The sequence below is a fragment of the Priapulus caudatus genome, unplaced genomic scaffold, assembly GCF_000485595.1.
Source record: "Priapulus caudatus unplaced genomic scaffold, Priapulus_caudatus-5.0.1 Scaffold418, whole genome shotgun sequence".
Classification (NCBI taxonomy): domain Eukaryota; kingdom Metazoa; phylum Priapulida; class Priapulimorpha; order Priapulimorphida; family Priapulidae; genus Priapulus; species Priapulus caudatus.
This window is the reverse complement of record NW_014577479.1, coordinates 178,888-195,844: the sequence shown is the minus strand read 5'-3', so window position 1 is coordinate 195,844 and position 16,957 is coordinate 178,888. Positions and strand designations below refer to the sequence as shown.

The 16,957-nt window shown below is 42.3% G+C and overlaps 2 protein-coding genes across 2 annotated transcripts in view; one reads left to right on the top strand and one right to left on the bottom strand.

Moving 5' to 3' along the window:
• LOC106810191 (disco-interacting protein 2 homolog B-A-like) overlaps positions 1-9,728 on the bottom strand; it is an 87,405-nt gene extending 77,677 nt beyond the window's left edge. Inside the window, exon 1 of the mRNA XM_014813472.1 lies at positions 9,644-9,728. Coding sequence (XP_014668958.1) covers positions 9,644-9,728 — 85 coding nt within the window. The remainder of the gene's footprint in view (positions 1-9,643) is intronic.
• A 313-nt stretch (positions 9,729-10,041) lies between these two features.
• LOC106810195 (protein CNPPD1-like) overlaps positions 10,042-16,957 on the top strand; it is a 33,085-nt gene continuing 26,169 nt past the window's right edge. The window contains exon 1 of the mRNA XM_014813475.1: positions 10,042-10,208. Coding sequence (XP_014668961.1) covers positions 10,152-10,208 — 57 coding nt within the window. The 5' untranslated portion in view covers positions 10,042-10,151. The remainder of the gene's footprint in view (positions 10,209-16,957) is intronic.

Sequence of the window (16,957 nt, the reverse complement as noted above, 5' to 3'; positions counted from 1 at the left end):
CGCACGCACGCACACACACACACACACACACACACACACACACACACACACACACACACACACGTACTGCACTGAAGAACGCTCATCCCTTTCCTCCGCCCAGAGCTCTCAACAACTCACGACGACCTTGAAAACCGACAACTCGGTCACACATCCGCACGCTGGGGAAAAATCTAGCACACGCTGTGCAGGGAAGATCTAGCGAATACTAGGGAGAGATCTAACAGTTGATGGAGATGATCTATGATCCAGCAGATGCTGGAGAAAGATCCTAGCACACGCTGGGTAAGACCTAGCAGACACTGGGTAAAGATCTAGTACACGCTTGGGGAAGATCTAGCAGATGCGTGGGAAAGATCTAGCGAATACTAGGGAGAGATCTAACAGATGATGGGGGAGGATCTATCACATGCTGGGGAAAGATCCTAGCACACGCTGGGTAAGACCTATAGCAGACACTGCATGGGTAAAGATCTAGTGCACATTGGGGGGAAATCTAGCAGCTGCGTGGGGAAGATCAAGCGGATGCTAGGGGAAGATGTAGTACACGCTTTGGGAAGATCTAGCAGATGCTAGGGGGAAGGTGTAGTACACGCTTGGGGAAGATCTAGCAGATGCGTGGGTGCGCTGCCAAGTCTGCAGAACAGTGCGTGATTAATGAGAGAGAAAACCAGCATCACAACGACAACTTCACCCGCGATTTCAACGCGGAAAAAGACACACAAAGCTCTCTCTACACTCGCTACTACGTACGCTCCGATCTATCCGCACACGCCACACTTACACGTAGCAAGTCGAGCAAAACTTTGCGAAAGGCACAGCAAAAACTCTTCGCCTCTCCACCACTCCCTCTTCGGTTTCTTTTCGTCTGCGAGTCGCTCTTACTGCGTGCTCTGGTGAAGTCTAGCTAGCACTTTCGCGCAGACAAAGACCATTTCGAAATCTGCAGGAAAATCTTCAAGAAAAACACCAACTGAGTGTTTTAGCTAGATAAAAAAACACAAGAGCGGAGCCGCTAAAAGTGGAAATGAAAATAAATGCAAATTCGGTGCGTTTTCGGCATAGAATCAACATAGACTTAGTATATAGGGAGGGATGTATAGTCTAGATAGGCATGTATACAGTATTACAGTCTATCTATACATTTTGATGAGTCAGTGGCAGTATTCCCCCACACTCTGTGTGACCCAAAATCATTAACCTAGCCACACACATTAAACCAACACATGCATGAATATATATGCATATATAAACCACACATTCATGAACATATCTACACATTGAACCTACGCATGCACATGCACATGCACATGCACATAACCTATGCATATGTGTGCAGTTTACATGCTTTTGATACATTGAATATACATTCATTATATCAAAAGCTAATAATACCTTCTAATAATATAGCCTAATAATCTAAAAACATAATAATAGCCTAAACATAGCCTAAATAAGCCTAATAGCCTATAGCCTAAAAGCCTAAATAGCCTAATAATAGCCTAAAAATAGCCTAATAAACTAAATTTAATCTAAAAATCTAATAACCTTCTAATAATACCTTCTTAATACGCTCTTGATACATTGTTCTAAGGTATACATTGTATACACTATAATGACTATATACGATGTGCCGACATGTTCACGACAGATACGCATCCAAAATAAACGTGTAGGTGCACGCACGTGCGTTTGCGGACACGACCACTCAGATCAATGTGAGAAATATGACACAGCCAGTACGCAAGTACATGTTACTCCCACCACGCCTCTGTGTGTCCGCTATTCACGCACACACACACACACTATTCTATCACTAGCCGTACGCACTGTACTCTGTAGTCAACAAAGGCAGCGATGACACGCAGAGAGAGGGAAACAACATTTCACGCGTATTTAATCTATTTCCAGGAATGGTACAGTCATCGCTACTGGCTGGCTATAAACGGTCTCGCACTTTTAGCGTCTGGTAGAAAGCGAAAGGATACCGAAGGAATACCCCTCCCTCCTCTCTGTGATCTTCGCTCGCCCACTTACCCTTCCCTCCTGCCCCCTGCTCTAGCTCTTTTACTTTCTCTCTCTCTCTCTCTCTCTCTCTCTCTCTCTCTCTCTCTCTCTCTCCTCTCTCTCTCTCTCTCTCTCTCTTCTCTCTCTCTCTCTCTTCATCTCGTTTCGCGCCGCTCGTCCATGTCATCTCTCTCTCTCTCTCTCTCTCTCTCTCTCTCTCTTCTCTCTGCTCTCTGCTCTCTCTCTCTCTCTCTCTTTCACGCGCCAGCGGCTCTCTCTCTCTCTCTCTCTCTCTCTCTTTCTTTCTCCTCTCGCTTTCTCTCCTCCTTCTCACTGACTCCAGTCTCACGACACCTGTCGCATGCTACCATGGAATACAGGAGTAAGATAATATAGGATTCCATATTATCTTACTCCCTGAATGATACCCCTACGATTGACCATAATTCAACAGAACACGTCACCCCATCACACATGTACACACCCACAGCAGGCGCAATAAAAGCATGGACGTTTTCAACTCGCTCTAAAATCTAATTCACTTTCCGATATGCCCTAACTAATGGGAGTGAATTGAAAAACGAAAATTTTGTTTGTAAAATCTCCCGATACTAACTAATAACACATGCGCAGTTATAGCGGGACACGTTCGTAATGGGGCCACCACGCACTGTACGGCCCTGCGTAGGTTATTTATATAGCCAGTTGGGCTTCACGCGAGCAAAAGAGGAGAGCCATAGAAGCAGAGAGGAGAGAGAGAGAGAGAGAGAGAGAGACCCGAGAGAGAGAGAGAGGGAGGAGGACGAGAGAGAGAAGGGATAGATTAGAGCATAGAGTAAAGGGGGAGAGGAGGAAGAAGGAGAGGGAGGGGAGGGGGGAGGGAGGCGAGGGAGGGAGGGAGGGAGGAGAGAGACGAGAGAGAGAGAGGGAGAGAGAGGAGGAGGCTGGGAGAGGACTGAGGAGAGAGAGAGAGCAGAGAGAGAGACGAGAGGATGGAGAGAGCGAGAGAGAGAGAGAGAGAGGAGGAGCAGAGAGAGACAAAGGCAACAGTAGCACAGTAGCCAGCATATTCACTCTGCACGACGCGCAGTGAATGAGGCTAGCACAAACACAATCGAACATCGATCTGCAATATAGTCTCGTTTATTATGATCCCTGAATAGGGAAGGCCGATCCATATCCACGCACTAATATAACTATATAACTTACAGCACGAGCGAATACAGTGTCGCATCAGCACATAAGGATCACTCAAGGCGGAAGCGGCCAAAAGGTATCCCGCGGCGATATGGGACCGATGTGTCATCTATAGACGGGTTACTCGCCTGTACAACATCTACTTGAGAGAATGCTATAAAGTGTCTTTAGAGAGGCAGTGTCCGTATCTATAGAGGTATCTGCTAATACAGAGCTTTGACAGTGACAGTTGCGTAATAGGCAGGCATGCACGCACGCAAAGCATAAACACACGTGCGCACGCACGCACAACGCACGCGCGCACGGTGCGCGCGCACACACGTATATAACTGACCCTCTCCACCATCCCACAACAACACCCAACTAAAGCACTCACATGTAAAATACAACACACACACGCACGTACGCACACCACGCACGCACGCACACACGCACGCACGCACGCCACACACGCACGCACAGAAACGGAACGCCAGCACGCACGCCACAGAAACGGGGACGCACGCGCGCACACACACACACACACGCCCACCACACACACACAGACAGACGCCGTCACAGCCGCACGCACGCACCGCACGCAAACGATACACCACTGCGACCTTCGAAACGGCGCACCTGCAATTTTTCGTCGCTCACTTATCACTGAAAAATTATCGCGCCTAGCACACGGCGAAATTTGCCCTGCAACCGGCTGCAGCCAACAACTCAATAATTCGCATTGCAGCCGATCAAAAAACACACGTGTTTTATGCACAGCGGCCTCCAACAAACCATGGGCCCCCCCTGACTCACTCGGTCTCCATGTGCGAATTTGCAAGCAACGGTGTGCAACATGCATACAGGATATATATTGATCAAGCGAGTAGATAATAGCGGAACCCCTACAAGATAATATTCCCTATTATCTAATCCTTATATGGATCAAGAGTCCATTAATAGAACATTTATCTATTTATATCCACACCATGGTACTTTGATATGATTCAAGAGCTACATAACAGAGAGTACATAATCTCGATATTTTTTTTGTTTATTACTCTTATTGATTTGATGCTACGTTGCCAAAACTTGCCCTCGGTTTTATCATAGGCAGTCTCGGAGTGCATTCGTACGAATGATTCCGTCAAAAAAAAAAAAAAATTCGACTTTCAATATATATATATAATATACCAGGGTTATGAGACAAATTTGTCTCATTAACTCCTGATATTATATGCAACGTGAATTTTGTGTTGTGACACATCTGACTCATATTCTCTCTGTCAATTCCCATATCTAATAAATTATCTGCGGATACACATCTTATATCTAAGGAAAGGTAAACTGCTGTGTGACCCCCGTGTGTGCTCATGCGTGTGTGCCCGCCCTGCAGAGCTAGGTGGTACAACCCCAATTTGACTAATCGGCAACTATATAATAAGGATGATTATTGCTAAAAAAAAATTTAGGGGGCACGTGAAGTGCCGTTTTGAGACAAATCCTAGAGGGGGCTAATTGTTCGTGAACAATAGCCCATGACTACTACCCCTACTGCTATTAACATCTCCACTACCCACTACCACTTACCCAATCACTACTACGACTACCTTATATATACTACTACCGCCACTACCATCCATTTGCCGTGCCACACCACCGCACCACTACAACGATCAGCAAGCGCAGCAGCAGCAGCACCAACACACCCACAAGCATCACATCCATCAGTAGCGCGAGCAGCAGCAGCGACAGCATCACCACCAACACCGACGCCACTAGCATCATCATCATCAGTAGCAGCAGCAGCAGCGGGCAGCATCACCACCACCACAACGCCGCCGCCACCACCACTTACCACCACGACCACCACTTAACCACACCATTCCACAACGCTGCCGCCGCCACCACCACCACCACCACAACCGCTGCCCGCCGCACCACCACCCCACCATCACCCGACCACCACAACCGCTGCCGCCGCCACCACCACCACCACCACCATCCCTACCACACCACCACCCCACCACCATCCCTTACCACCACCCCGCCCACACATCCACTACCACAACCGCTGCCCCACCACCACTACCACCAACACCACCATCACCACCACCACGCACCACAACCGCTGCCGCCACCACCATCCCTACCACCACCGCCGCCGCCGCCGAGGGCACCAGAGCAGTCAACAGAATGTCCCAAGAGACTTCAATGAGTTGCCGCCAAGACACACACGCTAATGAACAATTCAAATTCAATCAGGAAACTCGGCGACAGTTATTAATAGCGTTAGGTGGCCCGAAATTTAATATTAGCGTGCAGCATTTTTAATCAGTTTCTTTTCGAGAGCGAGACCTGGTAATTAGCCGAGTAGGATCTCATTTACACAACACCATCACAGCCATCTGCCCTCTCTCTATATAATTATATCTTTCTCATCTTCTCTTTTTTCTCTCGCTATCTCCCCTCTCTCTCGACTCTCTCTCTCTTTCTCTCTCTCTCTCTCTCTCTCTCTCTCTCTCTGCTCTCTCTCTCTCCCCCTCTCTCTCTCCCCTCTCTCTCTCTTTCTCTCTTTCCCTCTCTCTGTCTCTTTATCTCTCTCTCTCTAGATACAGAGCCTCACTTTGTACTGCCTATTCTACCTTCTCACTACTCTTCTCCACATGCTATTTCTCTGTACCGCTCTCTCTCTCTCTCTCTCTCGCTCTCGCTCTCTCGCTCTCTCCCTCTCTCGCTCTCGCTCTCTCTCTCTCTCTCTCGCCTGTACTTACTATACTCTATTATGTGACTGCGCACGTGCATCCATGTCCGTGTGTGTGTGTATATGTGTGTGTATGTGTGTGTATATATCTATCTATATTATATATAATATATACATATATTTATATATATATACATTATACATAGCTTATTTAATTATGTAACACAGGAAAGAGAGAGTTTAGGAAGAAACCCCGTTCATTCCTTTAAGAGAATAAAAAACAATTTGCGAATTTGCAAACATCGGTATCATGAGTAAAGTGGTCATAATTCGCAAATAGCGTATGAGCGAATTAGTGCAACCCGAGTTAAAAGTAACGTGGGGGTATATTACCGTACATGTGTGATATAACCATGATGCAGAATTCATGCCCTTACACGCTTACATACAACGCGTTTACAATGCGTAAGGGTAGCGCACCTCCGTACACAAAGGCACAGAGCACGGAACTACATAGCAGGATATTCACTGCAAAACCACGTCGGCGCATACAACGAGAGCTAGGTTCATTTGCAAGTACATTCACTGCAACCAGGATGTTCCACATGAGAGCCTAAAAGCTTGCCATACATGTGCATGAGTCATCATCGCGTACTGTGCCTCTCCTCTACCTGCCCTCAAACACGATCTCACGACAACCTACATGCCGTTCTGCTAAGAAACATTCCCTCAAGTACACCAGTTGGAGCCATTTGCTTTCCCGCACTGTACGAGCGATATTTTTCTTTTACTTTACTTTGCTCCAAGAATTTGTCTATTTTCCCATTACACAGCACGGCATTGTGGCAATGATGATGATCGACAAACAATTGATACTGTATACTATTTATTGTTAGAGTGAGAAAGAAGCCTTACTTATAAAGAGGCCAACAACACCTCTACTTCTGTAAGCAAAAAAAAGTTTCTAGCACTGCGTGTTACACAATTTTTCATGCACACGCTGCCCAATTTCCTATCAGAGCATGCAGTTCCCACTGTACAATTGCACGAAACAGTGGCACTGCCGACACACTACAAAATGACTTGGACAAATAGAAAAACCATTACACCGCTCTTGACACTAAGACCTTAGCGGTGGTCTTGACAAGTTACACAGAGAGAGCCCAAGGCATGCCTTTACGAACATGACCCATTAAGACCGTTCAGTGGATTACTTCCACCATAGACTGGCACCACGCTGATATCCTGCATTTCTACAACTATAATCAGATCCACTAACGGGAGAATCAAGGCTGTGGCACCTTTGTCTCACGCCTGCTCCGAATTAAGACACATGCCTGCAGGCAGTGGAATATACATATATTATATCTTACGACCTTACTCTTGCTACAGTTACGTATACATAGCCACAGAGAGGTAATTAACTATCCGGCACTCCGCACGCCCATGGTGACAGTCGATACAGACAAAGAAAATACGAGATTGTTATTGCTAGGGTACGCTGTTATTACTGGATTAACCACTAGGTTATTTATAAGCAACTCGGTTACTCTTTTTATAGTATGGCTTGTATGAAATGTACATTTTAAACAAGACCATCCTTCCTACTTGGACAAATTGCTTACATACCTGTGCCAAATGACAGAAAAAGCAATAATAACCTATCCCAAATCAACACATTCCACAAATTTCACAAGATACTATATATATTACTAAGATGCATAAGATGTGTAAGCGTTATATAGCAGTTCTATAAATGCACAATTGCTGTGATCAATCACTTTTTTGATGTCTGCAGTGGAAACCCCAAGCAGCTGCCTGCCTTGCTGCCCCACCGAAACCCAATCCCCCGTACAGTAAGAGACTCCCGTGTCCTGTGCACAAGATGCTAACTGCAAAACATCGTCCCGCAAAGCTGCGGCAGATTAAATGCCATTTCACTCGGCAAACTTCTGTCTGCAGTCTCGCATGCAGCAGGCTTTCATCCAAAATTTCAACTGCTTATATGCATTCAGGGCAATTGTAAAGTTATTAATTAAATTTTATTTAATTAAAAACTTGAAGAACTTCAATTACCTAACTTAGTTTAATTTAAGTCAAATTTTAACACAACTTTCAACGTTACCTTCCGTTAAAGCGGGTATGTACAAGAGGGTATCATCACTGCCTGTGCTGCCACGCATGATGGTGAAGAAAGATGAGATTTAGATGTTTATTTCTGTATCGTGACCTTAGCCAGAACTGCTGCTTCATATATCACTGTGCAGCCTATTTACAAATCACTAAATTCAACTATATTCAATTACATTTGATATAATTGCCATCCTATTGAACACTCTATCCAACTAATACATTTCTGATAAATTCAAGCCTAGATATAGTTTCTTCAAATACCTCGGGAGAAATGGGTTTATATTCAGAAATATTTCATGAAGGGAGATGTTAAGTAATGCATGATCATGGATGTGTTTATCGATTCCTGTTTGTTTTGACTTTTCAGAGCATTTTAACCAAATGTGGCTTTGCTTTAAATCATATCCTTGTCCTGCTGTTTTCAAGTTTGTGTTAGAAATGTAATACCAGACTCATGAATTTTCTGAGCAGGATCATTGACATTACAACACTTTCGGTAAAAAATGATGTCCGGTTCCAACAATTCTGACTGCCCATCTTGTGATAGCAACATCCACATCAGAATACTCATGCAGTCTCATTACTACAGTGCAGTATACATCTCGTTCCTGATATGCCTATCGTTGAAAATAGTAAACATACAACATCAGCATTTTGCATCAGCTGATTTCAGTAGATTAACAGCTTATCCAATTTTGACACTAGTCTGTTAAATTTGTATAAAAAGGACAAAAATCAATGAATATAACAAAAAGGAGTGTAAGAGCCAAAAAATTGTGATGCAAAGTGTATGCACAGCACTGCTGTTATTAATTGTAGTAACCACACATATTTTGCCCCCATCACATCCTCAAATGTACAAATTTAGACGGCAGCAGTCTCCAGACTAGGGGAATCCTATAAGACATCTCTCGCATCCATACCGTGTGAGCTGCGTGCATGGCGTACATCTAAGATTTAGATGGGAATATATATGTGCACCTAATACTAATAGTTTAAAGATGTCACGCAATGACATTATGTGCATGCATTATGTGGGCAAATCGCTCCAAAGGCAAAGGTTGATGATCACTTTGCAGGCGTGTAGGTGTACCACCGAAAAATCGATGTCCACAACACCTGAATCATGAATGTAATATAAAAATTTGCACGTGCAAGTGCCATGTTCTGTCGATTGAGATGGTAGTGGTATGTGTTACTGTTACGCTATCACATTCGTGTGTGCAAACTTGAAAAATGTTTAACAATAGCTTACTGCACGCACGATTCGTATTACTGATGTCACGATGGGTTCTGTCACCATGTCATAAATGTCAGAGCACAAAAACATTACTTACACAGTTCAAGTTACAGTTGGTAGGTACTCAGTCTTACGATCAAACTTGTAAATGAAATAAATATGCACGCGAATTCCCAGATATATTTATATATACATAACAGCATGGGGCAACACGGCAATAAATAAGTAACGGATTGTGCGATTACGATATATGACACATGATACGACACGTTTTCATCTACACTCAGCACTGTACACATTCATAGACACACACGATGTACATAATTTAATAGAAACCAGCCGGACTTTCCAAGTCGCAGAACCTCCTAAATATTATAACATACCTTCAGATAGTTCCAATTCCAGTTCCGCTAACCTTTCTCTTACGTCTACAGGCAGAGCTGCAAAATCAAACTGTTGTTCTGCCATTTGAGGATCGTTTTAATCGCCGATGCCAGCATAAGTTATCAACAGCCATCAATATTCACATCTTCAAACCACACCTCGTCTCGCGAGATTTTTCGAGCAGCCAGTGTAATATAGAGATCGTTATTCAGCAGTATGAGGGATATCTGTGTCAGTTTATAACTGAATAATGTCTTTGCTGTACGAACAATTTTTCTATAAACATTTGAAAAAAACATAACTATATAAACTCGTAATATGTCTATTTAATAATTAATTATTAACGATAAAACGCTCATTATTTTGACGTATAAATATCACTTTAGTTATTGCACAAACTCTGGACACCATCACTGATCAGTTAGCCAGCGCGGGTTTATGTCTCTTACTTTTTAGATTTCTGTTGTTCATTTCTCTTGTAATATTCAAGTGGCATTCTGTTATAATATGAAGTTTCCGTTATTTAGTCCGGGCAAATCACCATGTTTACAAGGAAACACCGAGGTAGACACTTTACTGTATAACCGCGTAGGCAGACGGTTTCGTGTTTGTTGTGTTGTGTGTGTTGTGTTGTTGTGTTGACTGTTGTGTTGTGTGTTCGTGTTTGTTGGCAGACGGTTTCGGCCAGCGGCAGTTAATGTAAGCGGGCTATAGTACTAGAGCTAGTTTCGTGTTTGTGCGTAAGCCTGGCGCGTTTACAAACCTAGGAGTCGTATGTCGTAAATATTAGTTTTAGTTTCGCAGTGGCTAGTGGTACGGTAGCCGTCGTTCGTTGAAGCCCCTTTTTGGCGTTAGGGTTAGGGTTAGGGTTCTAGCTCATCTAAACTCTCAAATCGTGAATTTATTTCCCAAGGCGTTATTTCGAAGTTTGGCGCCACCGCCGCCATCTTTGTCTCGTTAAGTATGAAAGCGAATGGAATGGACTCCCGTACCCGTAGCCTTGAGAGATTAAGATACGGCTACCGTACCCGTAGCCACTGCCTATTAGTATTACTAACATTATTAGTCTTCAAAGTCTAAGGGACTAGTAGTAGTATAACAAAGGCGAAATATTAGGTCCGTTTCACGGATTCACCTGCATAATTCATTTACATTGCTTAGTTTGCTAGTATGTATAACGGAAATAGTGAGGAAATCATGCTACGTAACATAGTCAGTGTAGAGTTTAAGTAGGCCCTAGTCACTTATGCTCGGCGCACACCTCATAACCTCATAAGTGTTAATCTTCAAAAGTCCTGGGGACTATAACGAAGATGGAGAGAGAAGTGGATCAAGTCGGTAGATCCACACTGCGGATCGCAGCGGGAAAAGTTGTAAATTTGCTATTTACAGTCTTCACGAATGAAATTTCTAAACACTGGACCTTCGGTCCACCAAGCCAGCAAAATTTACTGGACCGGACTAAATTTTACTGGACCAATATTATTTTGACATTTTTGACAATAAAGAACAAAACAGTAATATCATTTTGTATTTTACCTATAATAATACCTTTACACACTGCTATGATAACAGTAGTAATACCTATCAAATATACATCACATGCCTTCTACACATGCACTACAATAAAAGCTGCAAAATAGAACAACAAATCTGCGTTAGTCGTCAGTGAGCATGTATCACACATACCTTCTACACACTGCTATGATAACAGTAAGGATACCTATCAAATATACATCGCATACCTTCTACACACTGCTATGATAACAGTAGTAATACCTATCAAATATACATCACATGCCTTCTACACATGCACTACAATAAAAGCTGCAAAATAGAACAACAAATCTGCGTTAGTCGTCAGTGAGCATGTATCACACATACTGATACCTTCTACACACTGCTATGATAACAGTAAGGATACCTATCAAATATACATCGCATACCTTCTACACACTGCTATGATAACAGTAGTAATACCTATCAAATATACATCACATGCCTTCTACACATGCACTACAATAAAAGCTGCAAAATAGAACAACAAATCTGCGTTAGTCGTCAGTGAGCATGTATCACACATACCTTAATTCTACACACTGCTATGATAACAGTAAGGATACCTAGATAACAGTAATTTGATGCATGCGTCATTTTACTCACGTGTGCGGCGGATTTTTGTTGAGTAATTTGACTCATGCGTCATTTTACTTGAGTAAATAACTCACGTGTCATTAAGGCTTCTTTAAGGCCCGCTTATGTCGGCCTTACGACCTAGTCGCCGACAAGATTTGAATATCGTACGTCAAAACCGCCAGATCGCCGATAAAACATCGGCGACCAAACTCGCACATGAGTTCTCTTACGATCGAAAATACGGTCGCGCGACTGCGATCGCAGGGAATAGAAATGTTCTATTTCTATGCGGCTGTCGCGACAAATCGTGAGTGGCAGCCAATCACCGCAGCGTGTCGAGTCATGATTATCAAAAGTCACGTGATAATAAAATGGCAGCCTACACGCCACTCGTCAGCAGTTTACAAGGAGGGATTATTACACAAACCCTTTCTCAAATATATATTAAGTTTTTCGGTATATCACATAAAAAAAATTTCTGCACATGATTATAACGTGTCAGAAAATTGAGAATAGATTTACGAAGTTACATGATGTTTACTGGTAAGCGCCATTTTGTTGGTCATACGTGACTCGTTTGATGTAGACTGGTCCCGGCGTCAAGCTTGCTCTGTTTGTGCTAAAGAACTGCTTGTGCTAGTACAATACTGGGCGCCGAACCCGTCTACGTTTCATGCAGGAACGCTACGATGTGATCGGCGATGTGCAGCTGTGTCCTAAGTCGACATGAGTGTTGCTACGCCTGCTAATCGGCGCTAAAGTAGTCGCGCGATAGTAAAATCGTAGACCGACCTGAGCGGGCCTTAAGCAGAAGGAATGCAATTTTCATCATGGTGAGATGAAAATTGGCATTCCTCTTGGCTTAATGAAGCCTGTTCGCTGCACCCGCTCATCTGAGCGTGATCACTGTTTTCGGCATGTACAAACTTCTAAGGATCCTTTAAGTTTAGCTTCTTTGTCTCTGTGATTCCGTATTGGAATTCACTGCTTCATCCTTAGTAAATAGCAAATTTACAACTTTTTCCGCTGCGATCGCGCAGTGTGGATCTACCGACTTGATCCACTTCTCTCTCCATCTTCGTTACAGTCCCAGGACTTTTTGAAGATTAACACTTATGAGGTTATGAGGTGTGCGCCGAGCATAAGTGACTAGGGCCTACTTAAACTCTACAATGACTATGTTACGTAGCATGATTTGCTCACTATTTCCGTTATACATACTAGCAAACTAAGCAATGTAAATGAATTATGGCGGGTGAATCCGGTGAAACGGACCTAATATTTCGACTAATAAATATATAGACTAATAATAATATAGACTAATAACTATAGACTAATAGACTAATAATAATATGACTAATAATGTTAGTAATACTAATAGGCAGTGGCTACGCGTGCGGTAGCCGTATCTTAATGTCTCGAGCTACGGTACGCGGAGTCCATTCGCTTTCATACTTAACGAGACAAAGATGGCGGCGGTGGCGCCAAACTTCGAATAACGCCTTGGGAAATAAATTCAGATTTTGAGAGTTTAGATGAGCTAGAACCCTAACCCTAACCCTAACGCTAACGCCAAAAAGGGGCTTCAACGAACGACGGCTACCGTACCTCTAGCCACTGCGAAACTAAAACTATATTTACGACATACGACTCCTAGTTTGTAAACGCGCCAGGTTTACGCACAAACACGAGACTAGCTCTAGTACTATAGCCCGCTTACATTAACTGCGCGCTGGCCGAAACCGTCTGCAACAAACACGAACACACAACACACACAACCCAACAACACAACAACCAACACAACAAAGACCCGTCTGCCTACGCGTTTATACAGTAAAGTGTCTACCTCGGTGTTTCCTTGTAAAATGGTGATTTGCCCGGACTAAATGACGGAAACTTCATATTATAACAGAATGCCACTTGAATATTACAGAGAAATGAACAACAGAAATCTAAAAGTAAGAGACATAAACGCGCGCCTCGCTCGATCAGTGATGGTGTCCAGAGTTTGTGGCAATAACTAAAGTGATATTTATACGTCAAAATAATGAGCGTTTATCGTTAATAATTAATTTATTAAATAGACATATTACGAGTTTATATAGTTATGTTTTTTTCAAATGTTTATAGAAAAATGTTCGTACAGCAAAGACATTATTCAATTATAAACTGACACAGATATCGCTCATACTGCTGAATAACGATCTCTATATTACACTGGCTGCTCGAAAAATCTCGCGAGACGAGGTGTGGTTTGAAGATGTGAATATTGATGGCTGTTGATAACTTATGCTGGCATCGGCGATTAAAACGATCCTCAATGGCAGAACAACAGTTTGATTTGCAGCTCTGCCTGTAGACGTAAGAGAAAGGTTAGGGCGAACTGGAATTGGAACTATCTGAAGGTATGTTATAATATTTTAGGAGGTTCTGCGACTTGAAAGTCCGGCTGGTTTCTATTAAATTATGTACATCGGTGTGGTCTATGAATGTGTACAGTGCTGAGTGTAGATGAAAACGTGTCGTATCATGTGTCAATTCGTAATCGCCCAATCCGTTACTTATTTATTGCCGTGTTGCCCCATGCTGTTATGTATATATAAATATATCTGGGAATCGCGTGCATATTTATTTCATTTACAAGTTTGATCGTAAGACTGAGTACCTACCAACTGTAACTTGTATTTGTAAGTAATGTTTTTGTGCTCTGACATTTATGACATGGTGACAGAACCCATCGTGACATCAGTAATACTAAATCGTGCGTGCAGTAAGCTATTGTTAAACATTTTTCAAGTTTGCACACACGAATGTGATAGCGTAACAGCAACACATACCACTGACATCTCAATCGACACGAACATGGCACTTGCACGTGCACATTTTTATATTACATTCATGATTCAGTTGTTGTGGACATCGATTTTTCGGTGGTACACCTACACTCCTGCCAAAGTGATCATCAACCTTTGCCTTTGGAGCGATTTGCCCACAATAATGCATGCACATATGTCATTGCGTGACATCTATAAACTATTAGTATTAGGTGCAATATATATTGCCATCTAAATCTTAGATTTACGCCATGCACGCAGCTCACACGGTATGGATGCGAGAGATGTCTTATAGGATTCCCTTAGTCTGGAGACTGCTGCGTCTAAATTTGTACATTTGAGAATGTGATGGGGGCAAAATATATGGGGTTGCTACAATTAATAACAGCAGTGCTGTACATACACTTTGCAATCACAATTTTTTGGCTCTTACACTCTTTTTTGTATATTCCTTGATTTTTGTACTTTTTATACAAATTTAACAGACTAGTGTCAAAATTGATAAGCTGTTAATCTACTGAAATCAGCTGAAAAAATGCTGATGTTGTATGTTTACTATTTTCAACGATAGGCATATCAGGAGCGAGATGTATACTGCACTGTAGTAATGAGACTGTATGAGTATTCTGATGTGGATGTTGCTATCACAAGATGGGCAGTCAGAATTGTTGGACGCGGACATCATTTTTTACGGAAAGTGTTGTAATGTCAATGATTGCTCAGAACATGAGTCTGGTATTATATTCCTAAAACAAATTTGAAAAACAGCAGGACAAGGATAGTGATTTAAAGCAAAAGCCACATTTGGTTAAAATGCTCTGAAAAGTCAAAACAAACAGGAATGCGATAACACATCCATGATCATGCATTAATTAACATCTCCCTTCATGAAATATTTCTAAATATAAACCCATTTCTACGAGGTATTTAAAAAACTATATCTAGGCTTGAATTTATCAGAATGTATTAGTTGGATAGAATGTTCAATAGGATGGCAATTCTATCAAAAGTAATTGAATATAGTTTAGTGGATTTGTAAATAGACTGCACAGTGATATATGATGCAGCAGTTCTGGCTAAGGTCAGATACAGAAATAAACATCTAAATCTCATCTTTCTTCACCACCATGCGTGGCAGCAAGGCAGTGATGATACCCTCTTGTACAAATCATCACCAATGATGCGCATTTTTTTTATTTAAAGCATTTATTAACTTGTAATTACTAATAGTAATAGTATTCAACTGCAAACAGTTATATGACGGATATTAAAATCCGCTTTAACGGAAGGTAACGTTGAAAGTTGTGTTAAAATTTGACTTAAATTAAACTAAGTTAGGTAATTGAAGTTCTTCAAGTTTTTAATTAAATAAAATTTAATTCATAACTTTACAATTGCCCTGAATGCATATAAGCAGTTGAAATTTTGGATGAAAGCCTGCTGCATGCGAGACTGCAGACAGAAGTTTGCCGAGTGAAACGGCATTTATCTGCCGCAGCTTTGCGGAGACGATGTTTTGCAGTTAGATCTGTGCGCAGGACACGGGAGTCTCTTACTGTAGCGGGGGATTGGGTTTCGGTGGGGCAGCAAGGCAGGCAGCTGCTTGGGGTTTCCACTGCAGACATCAAAAAAGTGATTGATCACAGCAATTGTGCATTTATAGAACTGCTATAACGCTTACACATCTTATATGCATCTTAGTAATATATATAGTATTTTGTGAAATTTGTGGAATGTGTTGATTTGGGATAGGTTATTATTGCTTTTTCTGTCATTTGGCACAGGTATGTAAGCAATTTGTCCAAGTAGAAAGGATGGTCTTGCTTAAAATGTACATTTCATCAAGCCATACTATAAAGAGTAACCGAGTTGCTTTATAATAACCTAGTGGTTAATCCGTAATAAAGCGTACCCTAGCAATACCAATCTCGTATTTTCTTTGTCTGTATCGACTGTCACCATGGCGTGCGGAGTGCCGGATAGTTAATTACCTCTCTGTGGCTATGTAAGTATCTGTAGCAAGAGTAAGGTCGTAAGATAATATATGTATATTCCACTGCCTGCAGGCATGTGTCTTAATTCGGAGCAGGCGGAGACAAGGTGCCACAGCCTTGATTCTCCTGTTAGTGGACCTGATTATAGTTGTAGAAATGCAGGATATCAGCGTGGTGCCAGTCTATGGTGGAAGTAATCACTGAACGGTCTTAATGGGTCATGTTCGTAGGCATGCCTTGGGCTCTCTCTGTGTAACTTGTCAAGACGCACCGCTAAGGTCTTAGTGTCAGAAGCGGTGTAATGATTTTTTCTATTTGTCCAAGTCATTTTGTAGTGTGTCGGCAGTGG